Below are 18,025 nucleotides of genomic sequence, written 5' to 3'. Positions count from 1 at the left end.
AAAAATTACAAACAGATTACTTTAATCCACTTGTTGAATTTTATGTGTCGAACCATCTAATTTTTCAAGTTGCACCTCATAGATGAATAGGGATCATTTTCGGATTTTCTTTGTGAGAATCCAGGAGATCCTTTAATCGTGTTTGTTCGTCGTAAATCATGGATCAGTTTTCATTAGGTACTATCTGTATTCAATTTTAAATATAAAATTTAAAATAATTTATAACCACACGATATACGATAAATGAACATGATTTTTCGGAATCCTCACAAAGAGGATCCTCATTTTTCATAGATTATCTTTGCAAAATATTAGTCAAATCGAAAATATTTAAGAGAATTTAAAGAAATTGACGAACATTTTGTTTTAATCTTTACCCTTAAAAGGGCCTGAGTGTATTTGATTGCCTTATCCTAGCCGCTCCCAGCATACTACATCAGCGAGGATGAAGATGATGAATCACAATAACGGGTCAACCATTGTAGCATCTGCAGCAGATGATTAGTCCTCTCACCTTTCATGACAAACCGCACCGCTCTTTGTGGCTGTGCCCCACTTTCCGAGTTGCTCCAGAATTTCCCTGTGGACTCTGAAATTCAGCATCAATCAAGCAGATACTAATCCTGCTTTTGTAAAAAGCAGCTCTCCGTAAAAGCTTTTTTTATTTATGAGAGGAGGTGCATGCATTTACATTCACATTTACTTTACAAATATTCCTTTCCCACAACCTTTATGAGTACAAATTAATTGGTATATTTCTATCTAACAAGCAAAGGTACTCATTTCTTTAAATACACTTTATCTAAGGTATAGTTTGCATGGAGAACTGCATGATGTATGTATTTGATGTAACAAAATCGTGTTTATGTTTGGGTTTAGGGTTTAGAGTCTAGAGTTTATAACTTATAAATTTATTAAGTGTCATAGCGACATGTGCTCTCACGTCATTTATATAAATTGAACTCATATTATGCACAGCAAATGCTACACATAAAAAAATGTGTTGAAAGTACTTAACATAAAAAATCTCATACTTCTGCATTATTAATTGATTTTAAATTGGGTACTCATTCTAACTCCCATCCAACAATCGAACCATCGGCCCTCACCTAAAGTTACAAAATTGTCATAGCATGGATCATAACTCGTCTTGTATACCAAAGAAACAAAAAGCCAACCTTGTGCTGTTAGAGACAAGTGAAATACTAGCTAGCTTGATAGAAAAATTAATTAGCTTGATTTTCTTCACACCGACAAGCAAAAACCTGGAAAAAGAAAATATTCCAAATTGCTTTACAGCCCTCCAAATATTCTCACCAAGGAATTGGTGCTCTAACTTTCTCCAAAGTGCTCTCCTTCACTATAAACACCAAACAACGCTAACCTCTCTCCACCATCCTCTCAAAAGTTGCTCTCTCAAGCTTCTCCAATGACTACTAGTAGTACTACGCGGAAGCAGCTTGAAGTCGTAAGAGACGATCAAACTCCGCAGAAATGGTGTGTTTTATTGAGAGAAGACGTGTTCAGAAGATTCATGTCTCAGGGCAGTCCAAATCCAACAATCCAGAAGGTCTTTGGTGGTGCATCTTTTTTCAGTCCTTTGTTGTTTGGGAAATTTTTTGATCCTTCTGATGCCTTCCCACTGTGGGAGTTTGAGTCAGATATCTTGCTGTCTGGTCTCAGAAGCGCTGGCCAAAACACTATTGATTGGTTTCAAACAGATCGAGACTATGTCCTTAAAGTAGAGCTACCAGGTAAGGTTTTTCAACTACTTTTAATTTATTTGTTTCAGAAATTAGACTTCTTAATTTCCTAATTATGATTTAAATTTCATGAACTAAGGAGACTGCATCTACAAACCCAAGAAGTCTGCCTTGGCCTCAACCATTGGTTTTGCAACAGTCTTCTCATATGTACTGTTGGATTTTCGTCGGTAATTTTATTTTTTAAATTATAGGTTGTGCCGTGGAACAATCTGATGCGTCTAATTTTAAAAGATTTTGAAAATCAAGAGTCAGGATTAATCCAACGGCAAAAAAATCCAAAAAAAAAAAAAAAACTCTTTTCTTTAATTCTACAAATATATACTCAACCATCTTCTTCATTCTCCTCTCCACAACTCAATATTTATTTTTACTACTAATCTCCTTAAATACACTTAGGACGATAATGACACGTGCATGATACAGTAGCAGTATATATATATATATATATATTTATTTATTTATAAATAGTAATCACCTTGCTGTTAGATTCCACATCGTCTAGGAGAGTGGATCCTCTATGCCTTATATGTATATGCCCACCTCTGTTAGCACAAGGTCTTTTGGAAGCTCAATGGCTTCTAGTTTAGTAGGAATTCCGAAGTAAAGCGAAAAAGGGACCAGAGCATTTCCAGGATGGATGAAACAAAATCATAAGGGTGTAATCGGAGCCTAAAACGGATAATATCGTGCTATAACAGAGTTGAGTCCGGAATGTTGTGGAGCTTGGGATGTGACTATAACTAGAATCTAAATTTATGAGGGCAGTGAGACTATAACTTAATGCACAAAACTTTTATTTAAAATAGTTAAAAAGTATCTTGCTCTGCATCCACGCTTTTAAATTTATTTTCATGTACCCAAAATCGTTTGTATCAGAAAAGAAAAATCGAAAACGTACTCAACAGTAATTATTTGGTGAAACAGGAGAAGGGAAAAATAATATTCAGGTGTATGCTGAAAATGGGAAGGTGGTGGAAATTAGTGGGCAGTGGAAGCAGCAGCAGCAAGGAGGAGAGTCCAACTCCTTGAAGAGCACAAAGGATTGGAGAAGTGGGAATTGGTGGGAACATGGTTATGTTCGGAGGCTTGAGCTCCCACAAGATGCAGATTTCAAAAGGATAGAGGCTTCTCTCACTAATGACCTACTTTTGGAAATCAAAATTCACAAGATCAACAATAAACCCTTGGATTATGAGGCTAATGCAAAAGATAATGATGCGGTGTAAGTTCAATTAAAACCCAATAACATACTATTTGTGACTTGTTAAATTTTGACGTACTTGTGACATAAATTTGTGTGATGTGATGACGTACTTTTATACAGCAGAGTTTTTTCATGCCTATTGTAAAAAATGACGTACATGAAACAAGTTTACGGTCATGATGTCTCGGTCCACCGTAACAGTGAACCCGATTCAGCAAGTTGCCCTCCTGAGCTTTAAGTACGGAAGTATAATGATTAAAAAAGGAAAAATAACAAGAAACGGGGATGTAGCTCAGATGGTAGAGCGCTCGCTTAGCATGCGAGAGGTACGGGGATCGATGCCCCGCATCTCCATTATTTTTGCCTTTTTCATATTTATTCAGACGGCTATTTAGCTTCTTGTCAATAATTAATAAACGACGCCAAAGCTAGCGAATCACGGGCTGGAATTTCATATGACTAAAAGTACTAGTGTTTATTCTTCTGTAAATGCCAACTCGAACCCTAATCCAATTATCCAAGCATTAAAAGAAATAAAAAAAAAGGTTCTAAATGCTTGGGCGGCTGCATATTCTAATGAACCGATTGACCAGAAAACTTGTTTACCAATCATGGTCTTCAATACCATTTGGTAGTTGGTGTTATTCCTTATTAAATTAACACCAAATTTTTATGCGGTCTCATCTCTTTTATACGGCACACACTAGATATTTTATACACTTCAAATTCTTAGTATTATTATTCGGATTGTTGGAAAAAAATCATGCTGGCTCTTTTTCCATCCCTCCTCGTAGATTACTCCAACACCATCCCGATCCATCTTCTCAAACAATATTCCATTTTTTCTCTCTCGATGAAGAAGGAATTGGAGTTTGGGGGTGCAGCTGTGTATGGTTGTTGGGGGTGGGGATTGGGTAATGGAATAAGTTGGAATTTGGGCTAATCGATGAATAGGTCGTTGACCTGCGTTTGCAGATACTCGTGACAAACATCCATGACCGCAACATCTGCTTTTGGATTAAAGGTGGTGGTTTCTAGTGTTTTTTCCATCAAATCGACGGGCTCTAATACCAAATTTGATTTTAAATTGGAAACCCAATGCCATTAAATATTCTTCAATTTCCTTTTGAGGAAGTAGATCAACATGATAATGTTTGATTCTTTGTGCAGCGGCAACTTTTATTAAGGAAGAAATGCAAACTAAAACAAGTCCAAGATGAACTGAGTTTTTATTTTTATTTTTCAAAATCTAATCAATACTCTTTAATTTGTTTATACTCTTAGAAACTATAGATAATATTATTATTTATTTATTTTATAAAAAAATCGGTATTTAATCCGATTTTACGCCAAACTCCTGACTAAATAGTCAATACGCGTGACTAAATAGTCAGTATTATCTGACAATAGATTATCCTATCCGACTGAAATAATCCGTACAGTTCGAGTTGTCAAACGAAGCATTGTTCGGTGTCCCATAATTTTTGAATTACTTGGAGTGTTCGCCTGCATAATTAAGCTGAATAAATCATACATTATGAAACAAATCGGGGATTGCTTTATTTATACGTGTGTGTGTTGAATTAATCAAAATGTTTGAGTGGCGACATATGCACATCTTGTTGATTAAGTCTAATTATTTGTCAACTTGGAATTAGTTGAACAAAAAGCGTAAGCTTCAACGCAATCTTATGTTCCATCGTCAACATATGGCATCAGAGACAATCGGATTAGATCAGTTTAAAATGAGTGCAACTATTGACCTAATTGATTAATCATAGAATTTGTCTGCTAAAAAATTATTATAAAAATCCGAACTAACTTAACTTAAATTCATATAAGATATCATGATTTCGGACAGAAGTGGGAATAGACATTCGTTTTGGACGAAGCTCTCCACGCCCTAGTGGGTGAGATTTGACTGCTGCTAGTACTGGTGCTCCTAATTTTGTTCTTTCTTCCACATTTTGATCCCTTGATTTATCAGCATAACAATTTAAGCAACTAACTAGTTAGGAAGTGATAAGGTCTTCCATAGGACTTGAATTCCATTTAGTGTATGTTTCATCCGGTCTAATTATAATCGAATTTTAACTTCACAACTATGGTCGAAATCCATTTGATTTTGGAAATCCAATCCAATAGAGTTAGCCAAGTTTGGGTTTTCATTATTTTAGTGTTTGGTATATGTATTTGTTTATACTATATTTAGGGCCTCCGTATGTATATCTCATATAAATACTCGGGGGACTTAAATGTAATTATGTAATAAAGGAAGGGGCAAATATGTAATAAGTGAGGAGCTCTTATTTTATAAAAGGACTCATCACCCTCACAATTAGGGGATCCCATTTCTTAAACCTTCTCACCCCTCTCATATTCAGAGGTTCTCTCCCTCACCTCTCAGATAAATACAATATCAGTGTGGACGTAGTCCAAACCTTGGGGTGAACAACGATACGTCTTGTGTTATTTACTTTCTTGCAGGTTCACGGTCGGATTTACGTTGTTCCAAGACCTCTGGTTTTGTGCATCAACATTTGGCGCCGTATGTGGGAACGACACTTATTGCCATTCTCTTCAGCTTTGCCAAACTGGTTTCCACCATTCGTACACTATCTTTTGACCAGACATCCCTTTCCAACATGGGGAGCGAAGGAAGCCACAACACACAGAATGACACCCTTCTTGCACCTGTTGCGAAGCAACGAAAAAAAGGAAGGAAATAAGGTTGCTCTTCAAGCTAAAGTCGATGAGCTAGAAGCTCAGAACAACAAGATAGCAATGAAGAATGAAGTTCTCCAGGAGCAGTATGAGAAGCTCAACGAAACTAGGCGTACTCAAACACGTGAGCTCGTTGCCCATGTGGACATCAACCATCATCTGGGTGCCCCCCAACACGAAGGGTCACCTCCATTCGACATGGGTATCCCTGATGAGGAGCGAGCTAATCATAAAAAAATTGATCAACATGAGACTTCTCTCAACCGAGATGCTTCGACCCGAAGTAGAAGAAGTGGAGGAAGACACTTCCTTGCAGAAGGGTTGGAAGGATCGAAAGCCGTTTATCATAACTGCCGAGACTTCCTAAAGCAACGTTGAGATAATCCCCTCCACATATGCTTGAAGATCAATAACCCAAGGGTTTCTGAAAGACTCAGTCCCCTCCCACGACCTAGGCCAGCTGCCAATCTAGGGAATGAACGACAGGTCCCAGAGGAACATGAAGGTACAGGGGACTCTGAGGTATTCTGACAGACTCGCCCTAGAAGTCAGTACGGCGAGTCCAAGAAAAAAACACACGCCCTTGCTCAAACTTTCCTACTTCCAAGAGGCGATGGAGACTTACGAAAGAAAATTCTAGTGGTACATGACTCCACTCAGGACCCTCTTGTCCTACAGCTCATTGAGGAAGTAAACAAGTTAAAGGCCGAACGTCAGGTCGAGATACCTGACTGGAACCAACCCAAGCTTGACCCTCTCACAAGAAGGATTCTTGACACCCCCTTCAAGCGAAGACAAAACAAAAGTTTGGTTTACAACTCTATACTGGAAGGAAGGACCCACTTGAACACCTTAACCTCTTTGAGTCCACCATGGCAGATCAGATGCACACCGATGAAGAGCGATGTCTTCTCTTCCCCTCCACCATCTTTGACGGAGCTCTGAACTGGTATTGTTGTCTTCCACCTGAGACAGTAAACTCATTTAAGGAATTGAGGAAACTATTTTTCTCTCAACACATCTTTCAGACCGATCATTTGCATTCTATAGATGACTTGTACACAATTCGCCAGAAGCCGGACGAGTCACTACGAGAGTATGCCGGTCGTTTTAGCCATAAGTATTCTCGCTGCGCTGAGGCAGATGACAAGACCGCCATCAAGGCCTTCACGGCATGCCTACGTAATTATTTCTTCAAGTATATGATCAATGCCAACACTTATAAGACTTATTCTGAGGTGATGGCACATGCTTACAACCACGCCTTTGCCGAAACAATGATGTACCAAGGAAACCTCCATATGGTTAACCCCTATCAACAAATGGGAAGTGGAAGTCAAGTTCTACCAAGTGAGGAGATATTGGCCATTTAGACACCCATTGCATCATCTCCTGCCTCATTTAGCTACTCGCTAAGTCACCAAACGTATCTGTCTCTTAGTAAGAGGAAAGATTTTTACTCTTAGCAAGCCCATTACAACAAGAGGGATAAAAGTTCGTATCAAGACAACCAGGGGTGAACGTACCGTCGACTATTATGACTATGGGGCCAAGCCTCACTCTTTCAAAGTGGATGACTAGGTACTGAAGGAAATGCTATTATAAGAAGGCATACATATTACAAATGTTTTGACTCTCAACTGCTTGAGATCTTTTGTCACACAAGCCATTTGGCAAATATTTAAAGAAGAGGGAATTCAGACAACTTCTTCTGAGTCTTTTGCATTCCTAGTACTGGAACACTTGGTCTACACTAACCTACCTTTATACTTCAACTCAAAGCTTCAACAAGCGTACTTTGACACAAAGTATGTGATACTAAGTGTTACAACCAACATGGTTCACATATCAAAGGCATGGATCCCTTCATGCATAGCAAAACATTCATAAGTATCACTCATATCAATCAACATAAACATTATACATTCCAACACATTCATACATAAACATCATACATTCCAACACATTCATATATAAACATCATACATTCCAACACATCCATATATAAGCCAACTGTGCTATGTCTTCGACACTTGTTACAATGTGCCTCGACGCCTTGCCCTTATTTTCACCAACCAGGTGATGAAATGTACAACCCGTACTCTCATTCATGCCACTAACCAGGTGATGAAATGTACAACCCATACTCTAATATCATTTGGCAACTTGCCACTCATGCCACCAACCAGGTGAAGAAGGAACTCATCTTCATACCATCAACCAGGTGATAAAATGTACAACCCGTACCCTCCTTCATGCCACAAACCAGGTGATGAAATGTACAACCCGTACTCTAATATCATTTAGCAACTTGCCACTCATACCACCAACCAGGTGAAAAAGGAACTCATCTTCGTGCCACCAACCAGGTGATGAAATGATGAAATGTATAACCCGTACTCCCTTTCATGCCACCAACCAGGTGATAAAATGTACAACCCGTACTCTAATATCATTTGGCAACTTGCCACTCATGCCACCAACCAGGTAAAGAAAGAACTCATATTCATGCCACAAACCAGGTGATGAAATATACAACCTGTACTCTCCTTCATGCCACCAACCAGGTGATGAAATGTAGAACCCGTACTCTAATATCATTTGGCAACTTGCCATTCATGCCACCAACCAGGTGAAGAAGGAACTCATCATCGTGCCACTAACCAGGTGATGAAATGTGATGAAAGGTGATGAAGGAACTCACCTTCGTACCACCAACCAAGTGATGAAAGCAACTCACCATTCATTCCACTTACCATAAGACGAGTGGTACAACTTGTACATGTGAACTCCTAGCATTCACAAATAATCAAAAACCCTCAAGCTTGACAACTCAACTAGGGGAGCACTTATGCCCAAAAAGAGTTATAGTCACCAACAAAATTTTATTGTAAGCCAACAACAACTTCAGTACACGGCATACGAAGATCAAGCTATTCAGCCATCTTGCATCTGCTTCAGACATTTCCCCTCTATAACAATGCAAACACTATAACTCGTAGAAAGCTTCACACTCTTGATTAAGACAGTGTGAAGCAAAACCAATTTATGGTGCCAACAAGAGCTTCATCAAAGTAGTTCAACCACAATTCTCAAAAGCTTCACACACTTTTGATCAAGACAATGTGAAACAAAACCAATTTATAGTGCCAACAAGAGCTTCATCAATCTTAAAAGCTTCACACACTCTTAATCAAGACAGTGTGAAGCAAAACCAATTTATGGTGCCAACAAGAGCTTCATCAATGGAGGGCAACCACAATTCTCAAAAGCTTCACACACTCTTGATCAAGACAGTGTGAAGCAAAACCAATTTATGGTGCCAATAAGAGCTTCATCAAAGTAGTTCAACCACAATTCTCAAAAGCTTCACACACTCTTGATCAAGACAGTGTGAAGCAAAACCAATTTATAGTGCCAATAAGAGCTTCATCAATCTTAAAAGTTTCATACACTCTTAATCAAGACAGTGTGAAGCAAAACCAATTTATGGTGCCAACAAGAGCTTCATCAATGGAGGGCAACCACAATTCTCAAAAGCTTCACACACTCTTGATCAAGACAGTGTGAAGCAAAACTAATTTATAGTGCCAACAAGAGCTTCATCAATGGAGGGCAACCACAATTCTCAAAAGCTTCACACACTCTTGATCAAGACAGTCTGAAGCAAAACCAATTTATGGTGCCAATAAGAGCTTCATCAAAGGAGTTCAACCACAATTCTCAAAAGCTTCACACACTCTTGATCAAGACATTGTGAAGCAAAACCAATTTATAGTGCCAATAAGAGCTTCATCGATGGAGGGCAACCACAATTCTCAACAGCTTCACACACTTTTGATCAAGATAGTGTGAAGCAAAACCAATTTATGGTGCCAACAAAAGCTTAATCAAATGAGTTCAACCACAATTCTCAAAAGCTTCAACTCCAAAGCTTAACCAACAAAAGCTTCATCAATGGAGGACAACTACAAATTCTCAAAAGCTTCACACTATCTTGATCAAGATAGTGTGAAGCAAAATCAATTCCTGGTACCCAACAAAAGCTTCAACTCCAAAGCCTCACCTACAAAGCTTCAACTCCAAAGCTTTACCTACAAAAGCTTCACCCACAATAGCTTCACACAAAAGCTTCACCCATAAAAACTTCACCCACCACAAAAGCTTCACCCACAATAGCTTCACCCATAAAAGCTTCACCTACAAAAGCTTCACCGACAATAGCTTCACCCCCCACAATAGCTTCACCTACAAAAGCTTCACCCATAAAAGCTTCATCAACAAAAGCTTCACCCACAAAAGTTTCACCCACCACAAAAGCTTCACCTACATAAAGCTTTAACTCCAAAGCTTCAACTCTAGAGCTTCACCTACAAAAGCTTCACCCACAATAGCTTCACCCATAAAAGCTTCACCCATAAAAGACAAATGCTTCACCCATAAAAGCTTCCCCACCACAAAAGCTTCACCCACAAAAGCTTCACCAACAAAAGTTTCACCCACCACAAAAGCTTCAACACCAAAGCTTCACCTACAAAGTTTAAAATATATATATATATATATATATATATATATATATATTTTTTTTTTTTTTTTAAATTTTGAATTTTCGAATTTTCAAATTTTTGAATTTTCGAATTTCCGAGAAAAAAAAAATATTGGGCCATGAACCATGCATCAACGTTATACCATATATTGGGCCTCAACTGGGCCTTATGAAAAATACTTGGGGGACTCTAGCCCATCATTCATGTATTGATGAGCGAGCCCTTATTCTATAAAAAAGACTCATTCACCACCATTAGAGAACATCAACTCTAGCCCATATTTATGTATTGAAGAGCGAGCCCTTATTCTATAAAAGGGATTCCCTCACCATCATTAGAGAGCATCAACTCTAGCACATTATTCATGTATTGAGGAGCGAGCCCTTATTCTATAAAAGGGACTCTCTCACCATCATTAGAGAGCATCGCCGCCTACTGAGCAACCACCTCGCCGCGAGCATCAACTCTAGCCCATCATTTATGTATTGAGGAGTGAGCCCTTATTCTATAAAAGGAACTCCCCCACCTTCAAACGCCACAAGCCGAGCTAACCAAGGCAACATAAGTCACAAGCCGATCAGCCTCGCAACATGTGCTACATTTAGTTGAGCCTCATTTCACATTGAGTGCTGCCTCATCTCGAGTATTCAGCTCTAGACGACATCTGGTTACTTCGGCCCACACATGGACTGAATTTTAAGTCTCCAGCCAAAAGACTCTCTTGACTGAAGACTTGGAAGACTACTGTTTATACCATACTTAGGGCATTCGTGTTTAGATCTCGTATAAATACTTGGGGGACTTAAATGTAATTATGTAATAAAAGAAGGGGCAAATATGTAATAAGTGAGGAGCTCTTATTCTATAAAAGGACTCCTCATCCTTACAATTAAGGGAGACCATTTCTTAAGCCTTCTCACCCCTCTCACATCCCCTCTCATATTCAAAGGTTCTCTCCCTCACATCTCAGATAAATACAATATCAGTGTGGACGTAAGCCAAACCTTGGGGTTAACCACGATACGTCTTGTGTTATTTACTTTCTTGCAGGTTCATGGTCGGATTTACGTTGTTCCAAGACCTCCGGTTTTGTTCATCAACATTTGGCGCCGTCTGTGGGAAACGATATGAAAAGTTGTGTCGGTTCTCTTTCATTTTTTCACCTCCACCGTGAATCTACAGAAATCCAAGAACCAAACATCTGCACAGTCACTGCAAAACCTATGTCTTCCGCTTCAGCTCCCGGTCACGGCAGCATCAATGGAAACACAGTTACACTTACCACTAACAATGGATCATCTCGCCTCCTTCCTTCTCCTTATTTCTCTCCTATTCTCCGCCCTCACTTGTTGCATGTTAATTAACTATTACAAATCTTGGCACATAAGAGAATGTACTGCAAATCAACATTGATATAATTAAGGAAGTATTATTGAGGGACGAGTCGGTGCACGTACGAACCAGATACAAATCAAATATATAGTTACAAAGAATTCATAATCTTTTGAAATTAAGATTAAATTATTGAGCAGGGCAAGCAACATAGGTCGCAGAGGCAGCAGCAAAACATAGCAAATCAACTCCTCCACGCCGAGCACTTCTCCAGCTTCAAAGCCATGTTCGGGAAGACCTACATGACTCAGGTGGAGCACGATTACAGGTTCGGCATCTTCAAGGCCAACCTCTGCAGAGCTAAGCGACACCAGTGCTCGACCCCTCTGTAGTCCACGGTGTCACCAAGATCTCACTCTCAAGGAGTTTCACAGGAACTTTCTCGGACTCAAGCATCATTTTCGGCTTCCGACCGACGCGAACAATGCTTCGATTCTTCCCACCAATGATCTTCCAAAGGACTTTGATTAGCGCGACAAAGGTGTTGTCACTCCGATGAAAGATGCACGGATACACGGATGTGGGTACAAACAACGACGGCAAGGCGGCGGAGGTGAACATAGAGTCGGGGGAGTTGTTGTACCCAGGTCTGAGTAAAGGCGAGAACCAACTCCGATAGGGATTCATCCGCAAGGTGTACGGAATCTTGGCCTCCCAGATAGTTTTAACCACTATGATCTCCTTCGTCACCGTCCTCTACGCTCCGATCAACGATTTCCTCAAGGGTAGCCTTGGAATTCTCCTTTTCTTCGCCATCCTACCCCTGTTGCTTCCCCGCTATCTCACAGCCCCTGAGAATAATAGAGAAACTGTTTTTTTTGGAAAGTGCCAAGTGGAAAAGCAACGAAGAAGATAAGTTTTCTTCAAATTCATATCCTGTTACTGGAAACCACATCATCACATTATCACATGCATCCTGTGATATTTTATTCCTATCTTTAATAATTCCAACCCAAAACTATATTGTATATAAATAAAGGGGGGACATGGTATCGTGGTTCTGGTACAAAGTAAGACAAATCTTAAAGTTTGCTACAGCAAGAAAAACCTGTGCTTTCTCAAAGCAGGGATACTGCCCTGCAGAATGCCCATCCTCTTCACTGATAGACAAAAAGGTTTATACTTTGGGTCTCTGCTCACAGTTTCACTACTAGAGCAATGATAGACGAACAGAATAATAAAAGCAGAAAGCATGGCTACCCACTACTCGATCAGTCTCGGAGATAATTGCAGAAAGCTAAGAAAAGAAGAAAAGTAAAAGATCGTCCTATTATTATGATTCCTTCTGTCTGCCAGATGAAGAGACAGAGAGAGTGCAGCAGAAAAACACAAGCAAAAGCAAGGAATAAACACCCACCCTACCAAAGTGATGTGGTTTACTTTCCTTAATTTTGAATGATGTAATTTATCTTTCTTATCTCGGAGACATCTGTATAAACCCCATCAGAGGGTAATAATACCAAAAAAAAAAAAAAAAAGGGCAAAGCCCAAAGTAAATGGGCTGGAATGTTGTGTGGAGGGCGAATGCCCATAAACCCAAAATAGCACCAACCAGGTGATCAAAAGTACGTCCAGTGCTACCAAAATTATTCGGCAACCTGTCGCTATTACCACCAACAGGTGATCAAAAGTACGCCCAGTACTTCAAAATTATTCGGCAACCTGCCGCTATCACCACCAACTAGGTGACCAAAAGTATGCCCAGTACTTCAAATTATACATGAGCATTACTCATGCCAATCATACATAAACATTCATGAGCATTACTCTTATACATACATTCATGAGCTTTACTCATATCAATCATACATAAACATTCATGAGCATCACTCATGTCAACATCCACGAGCATCACTCATATCAATCAACATAAACATTCATGAGCATCATTAATGTCAATCAGCTTCAAAGACTTCATTTACAAAAGCTTTAGCTTCAAAAGCTTCATTTATAGAGTTATAGCTTCAAAAGCTTCATTTACAAAAGCTCAAGCTTCAAAAGCTTCATTTACAAAGCTTCATTTACAAAAGCTCAAGTTTCAAAAGCTTCATTTACAGAGCTCTAGCTTCAAAAGCTTCATTTACAAAGCTCTAGCTTCAAAAGCTTCATTTACAGAGCTCCAGCTTCAAAGCTTCACTTGCAAAGCTTTACCTACAAAGCTTCAGTGCAGGGTATACAAATACCGTCTCCGAACAACTGCCACTTCGGCCTATACATGGATTCAATTTGAAGTCTCTAGCCAACAGACTCCATTGATCGAAGACTTGGGGGACTACATTATGTACCATATATTGGGCTTCAACTGGGCCTCATGAAAAATACTTGGGGAACTCTAGCCCATCATTTATGTATTGAGGAGCCATCCCTTATTCTATAAAAGGGACTCCCTTACCACCATTAGAGAACATCAACTCTAGCCCATATTTATGTATTAAGGAGCGACCCCTTATTCTATAAAAGAGACTCCCTCACCATCATTCGAGAGCATCAACTCTAACACATTATTCATGTATTGAAGAGCGAGCCCTTATTCTATAAAAGGGACTCTCTCACTATCATTAGAGAGCATTGCCGTCTACTGAGCAACCGTCTCGCCGCAAACATCAACTCTAGCCCATCATTTATGTATTGAGGAGCGAGCCATTATTCTATAAAAGGAACTCCCTCACCTTCAAACGCCACAAGCCAAGCTAACCAATGCAACATAAGCCACAAGCCGAGCAGCCTTGCAACATGTGCTACATCTAGTTGAGCCTCATTTCACATTGAGCGCCGCCTCATCTTGAGTATTCAGCTCTAGACGACATCTAGTTACTTCGGCTCACACATGGACTGAATTTCAAGTCTCCAGCCAAAAGACTCTCTTGACTGAAGACTTGGGGGACTACTGTTTATACCATACTTAGGGCCTCCGTATTTAGATCTTGTATAAATACTCGGGGGGACTTAAATGTAATTATGTAATAAAGGAATGGGCAAATATGTAATAAGTGAGGAGCCCTTATTCTATAAAAGGATTCCTCACCCTCACAATTAGGGGAGGCCATTTCTTAAGCCTTCTCATCCCTCTCACATCCCTTCTCATATTCAGAGGTTCTCCCCCTCACCTCTCAGATAAATACAATATCAGTGTGGACGTAGCCCAAACCTTGGGGTGAACCACGATACGTCTTGTGTTATTTACTTTCTTGTAGGTTCACGGTCGGATTTACGTTGTTCCAAGACCTCCATTTTTGTGCATCAACAGTATTATCATATAATGGTGGAACAAGTGAATAACTACGTGCTTTCACGTTACAAAATAAATAGTGATTGTTATCCATCTGTAGTATTTAAGAATGACATGCTCCCATATTACAAAATAAATTTTTAAACATGTGTTAAAATTTAGTAAACTTCACAAGTGAAGGAGTATTTAGAGTTTCGCACATTGAAAATGAAAGCCTTGCAGTGCTTAAAAAATCGTTACTTACCCTACTGATAACTAAATGATTTTATGTTAGAACTCATTGAAATACACATTTCAATTGTGCAAAAACTTTTTGTCGATTTGGATCAACATCATCTAATGCCTTGTTCCCATTTTTTTTTAGGTTAAAAACTCCGGTTTGTTGCTGCGCTTCACAACTCTTCTATTAATTTGTCAATCGTTGGGCATATTATCGGAAGCTTTGTTGTAATTGCTTTTGGCTGTATCTCTCTATTTTGTTGGCAATGAATCCATCAATCTTTTCTCAAAAAAAAAAAAAAAAGGAGGGAAAAAACCTCACATTTTTTGGTACACAGAAGAAGGGGTTAATTTCAGTTTATTATTCTGAAATTTATTAGTTTTTAACATTTCATAAAAGGTTTTTTTCATTCGGTCTAATACCTAAAGTCATAATTATGAGACACTTTCATACATCTCTTGATTTTTCCGTTATAATCTCCGTTAACTAATGACGTGACGCCCATGTAGACAATGACTGTGTGTCACATGTCGCTTTGGCGCCACATGGACATTAAGAAATTATAAATTAAAAACTAGGGTAAATCTCAATTTATACTACTTTGAAGTTTTTTGGTTTTCTACATTTTATACATTAAGTTTTTTTCATCCCAATTTGGTACCTAAAGTGATAATTGTTAGACAGTTTTATATCTGTGAAGTTCCTGTTAAAACAGCAGTTCAATGAGTGGACACCACGTGTCCACCTAAGGCTCACGTGGAAATTAAAAAATAAAATACAAATGAAGGGATTTAAAACACCGAGTTCCCAACGAGTTTAAAACTCAGCCTGGGCAGACTCGGCCTGACCCGCCCCTGACACGTTGGCGCAAGGATCAACGCCGGGTGTCGAATTCGAAACAACGGCTCTCGGAGAGCCGCCTCCGAATCAAAGGTAACTTGTCAGCGACGGGGACATGGTGTAGTCCATGAGGCAATACGAGAAATTGTTCCCAAATAGGCGACCCAGTTGCTAGGAAAATGAGATGGGTCCTCTTATTAGGTTTGCGGTTGGAGCAGTTGAGCTAGACGAGATCGCTGTCGGTATCGGGGACGAGAAAGAAGCGATGTGGGAGGGGTGCCAATGCGGAGATCGACGAAGTACTGTCCGAAATTTCCTGTCATCTTAGTTTAAAGTAGAATATCGCTTGTAAAGAAATTCACCTGTCATCTTCTTCTTGTTCACCATCTTCTTCAAGGGCTTCTAGAGATGGTGGTGGTGTGGCATCTTCAAGAACTTCCTGGGGAGTCTGACCTTGGAACTTATCAAACTTGGCAGGAATTCTTGAAGAAGAAGAAGACTTGGTGAGTGAAATTGCAGTGCAACCATTGAACATAGAGTGAGAAGAAGATAAGGACAAATGTGTGGTGGAGGTTGTGTTGGATACTGAACAAGAAGAAGAAGAAGACAGGGAGCAGAAGTGAAACAAGCAGATCGGGGATGTGAAGGAAGCCATCATCGACCTCGGCCACCGACACCACCATTACTTGTACAAAAGTTGTAGTGATTTTATTTTTTATTAGATAAATATTATTTTTTGAGTGATTTATACACTTTAGAAATAATTATAAAATGCACTACGAATATTTGAGAAATGTAGCAACATTCTCACTTATTTTTTTTCATTTCAACTCTCTCATTTCTTTTAATATCATGTGAACTTGCTTAAGTACGTAGAGTTTAACTATTGCGGTAGTGACGTGGATCTTCATTTTAGCTTTATGGAATTGATGTAGGGGTTTCTTGAGGAACTTATCACTATTGGGGTATTTGTCTTGTTTAAGCTATGTGAATATGGTATTCATATTACTAATATTGATAATGTTGATTATATGCATCTGTCATTGCATATTGGAGCGGATGGACTTTATTGGAATATTTGAGTGGTTATGGAAATGGAATTTTATTTTGTGTGGTTGAGTTCGTCTCTCGTAGGGATCAGCAAATGTGGCAAAAGTGAAATTATAGGAATGGTATAAAGTAGTGGAGACTGGCGACCGAGAGGAGAATAAGATGACAAACAAAATGGGAAATTTGGGATGATTGAGTTATGGGGGTTAGTTTAAATAATAGAGCATTCAGACCACCGCTGAAGTGGTAAAATGCATGTTATGGGACATGCAGGTCCGCGTGTTTTATTATAAATTAACGGGCTGAGTAATTGAAGTTAAGCTGCATTCATGGAATATAATGTGTTTGATAACATGTTAAAATTGATTACGTGTTGCATGACACTTGATTTAGCCTTGACAATTATCCTTGATAAGAGTTATGTTCCTACTGAGCTGTGGTTTTGTTCACACTATTTTAGACCTTGCATGCTTGGTACAAGATTAACATAGGGTAGAAGAGTTGAAGTTGTGTTAGACGAGGGATTTTAAGAGTTTTTATTATTTTTGTAAAGGCTTTTGGAGCTATTTGTATAAGAGAAGTTAGTTTTTCGTTTTTTTTTTAATTTTTTTTACTCGTGCGAGTTTTTCGTTTTTTTTTAATTTTTTTTTACTCACGCGCCGGGCGTGGGGCTATTTTTTCAGGTTAAAAACTCCAGATTGTTCATGACTCTCCTATCAATTTGTTAATCGTTGGGCATTATCGAAGATTCAAAATGCACCACTTAAATTTGAGAAATGCTAACAACTTTCTCACTTATTTTTTTACTTCAACTCTCTCATTTATTTTAATGTGACGTGTGCTCTATTAGCACCCAAAGCTTTAACTTTAATTATATTAAAAATTCTACAATTTTTCTTCCTCTGTTAGTATTATTAAAAATTTAGTTTTTCAATAAAATAATAATAAGCTTTTTAGTTTGCGTGCTAGTAGAATATACTTGACATAAGTAGAAGTGAAAATGTTGAATAAGAAGGAAAGTGAGAAGGTTGCTAACATTCACCTGAAGTTCTG

The 18,025-nt window shown here is 38.8% G+C and overlaps 1 protein-coding gene and 1 non-coding gene across 2 annotated transcripts; both read left to right on the top strand.

Moving 5' to 3' along the window:
• The first annotated feature begins 989 nt into the window (after positions 1 to 989).
• On the top strand, positions 990 to 3,035 carry LOC103407967 (21.7 kDa class VI heat shock protein-like). Its single transcript, XM_008346839.4, has 2 exons — positions 990 to 1,754; positions 2,691 to 3,035. Exons 1-2 carry the CDS (start codon positions 1,430 to 1,432, stop codon positions 2,990 to 2,992), a joined length of 627 nt encoding a protein of 208 aa, XP_008345061.3. The 5' UTR covers positions 990 to 1,429; the 3' UTR covers positions 2,993 to 3,035.
• A 216-nt stretch (positions 3,036 to 3,251) lies between these two features.
• Positions 3,252 to 3,324, top strand: TRNAA-AGC (transfer RNA alanine (anticodon AGC)). Its single transcript has one exon. It is a non-coding gene; the product is annotated as a tRNA-Ala (tRNA).
• The last annotated feature ends 14,701 nt before the right edge of the window (positions 3,325 to 18,025 follow it).

This window comes from Malus domestica, chromosome 03, assembly GCF_042453785.1.
Source record: "Malus domestica chromosome 03, GDT2T_hap1".
Taxonomy (NCBI): Eukaryota; Viridiplantae; Streptophyta; class Magnoliopsida; order Rosales; family Rosaceae; genus Malus; species Malus domestica.
Note: the sequence above shows the minus strand (reverse complement) of the source record. Positions and strands in the feature narration are given on the sequence as shown.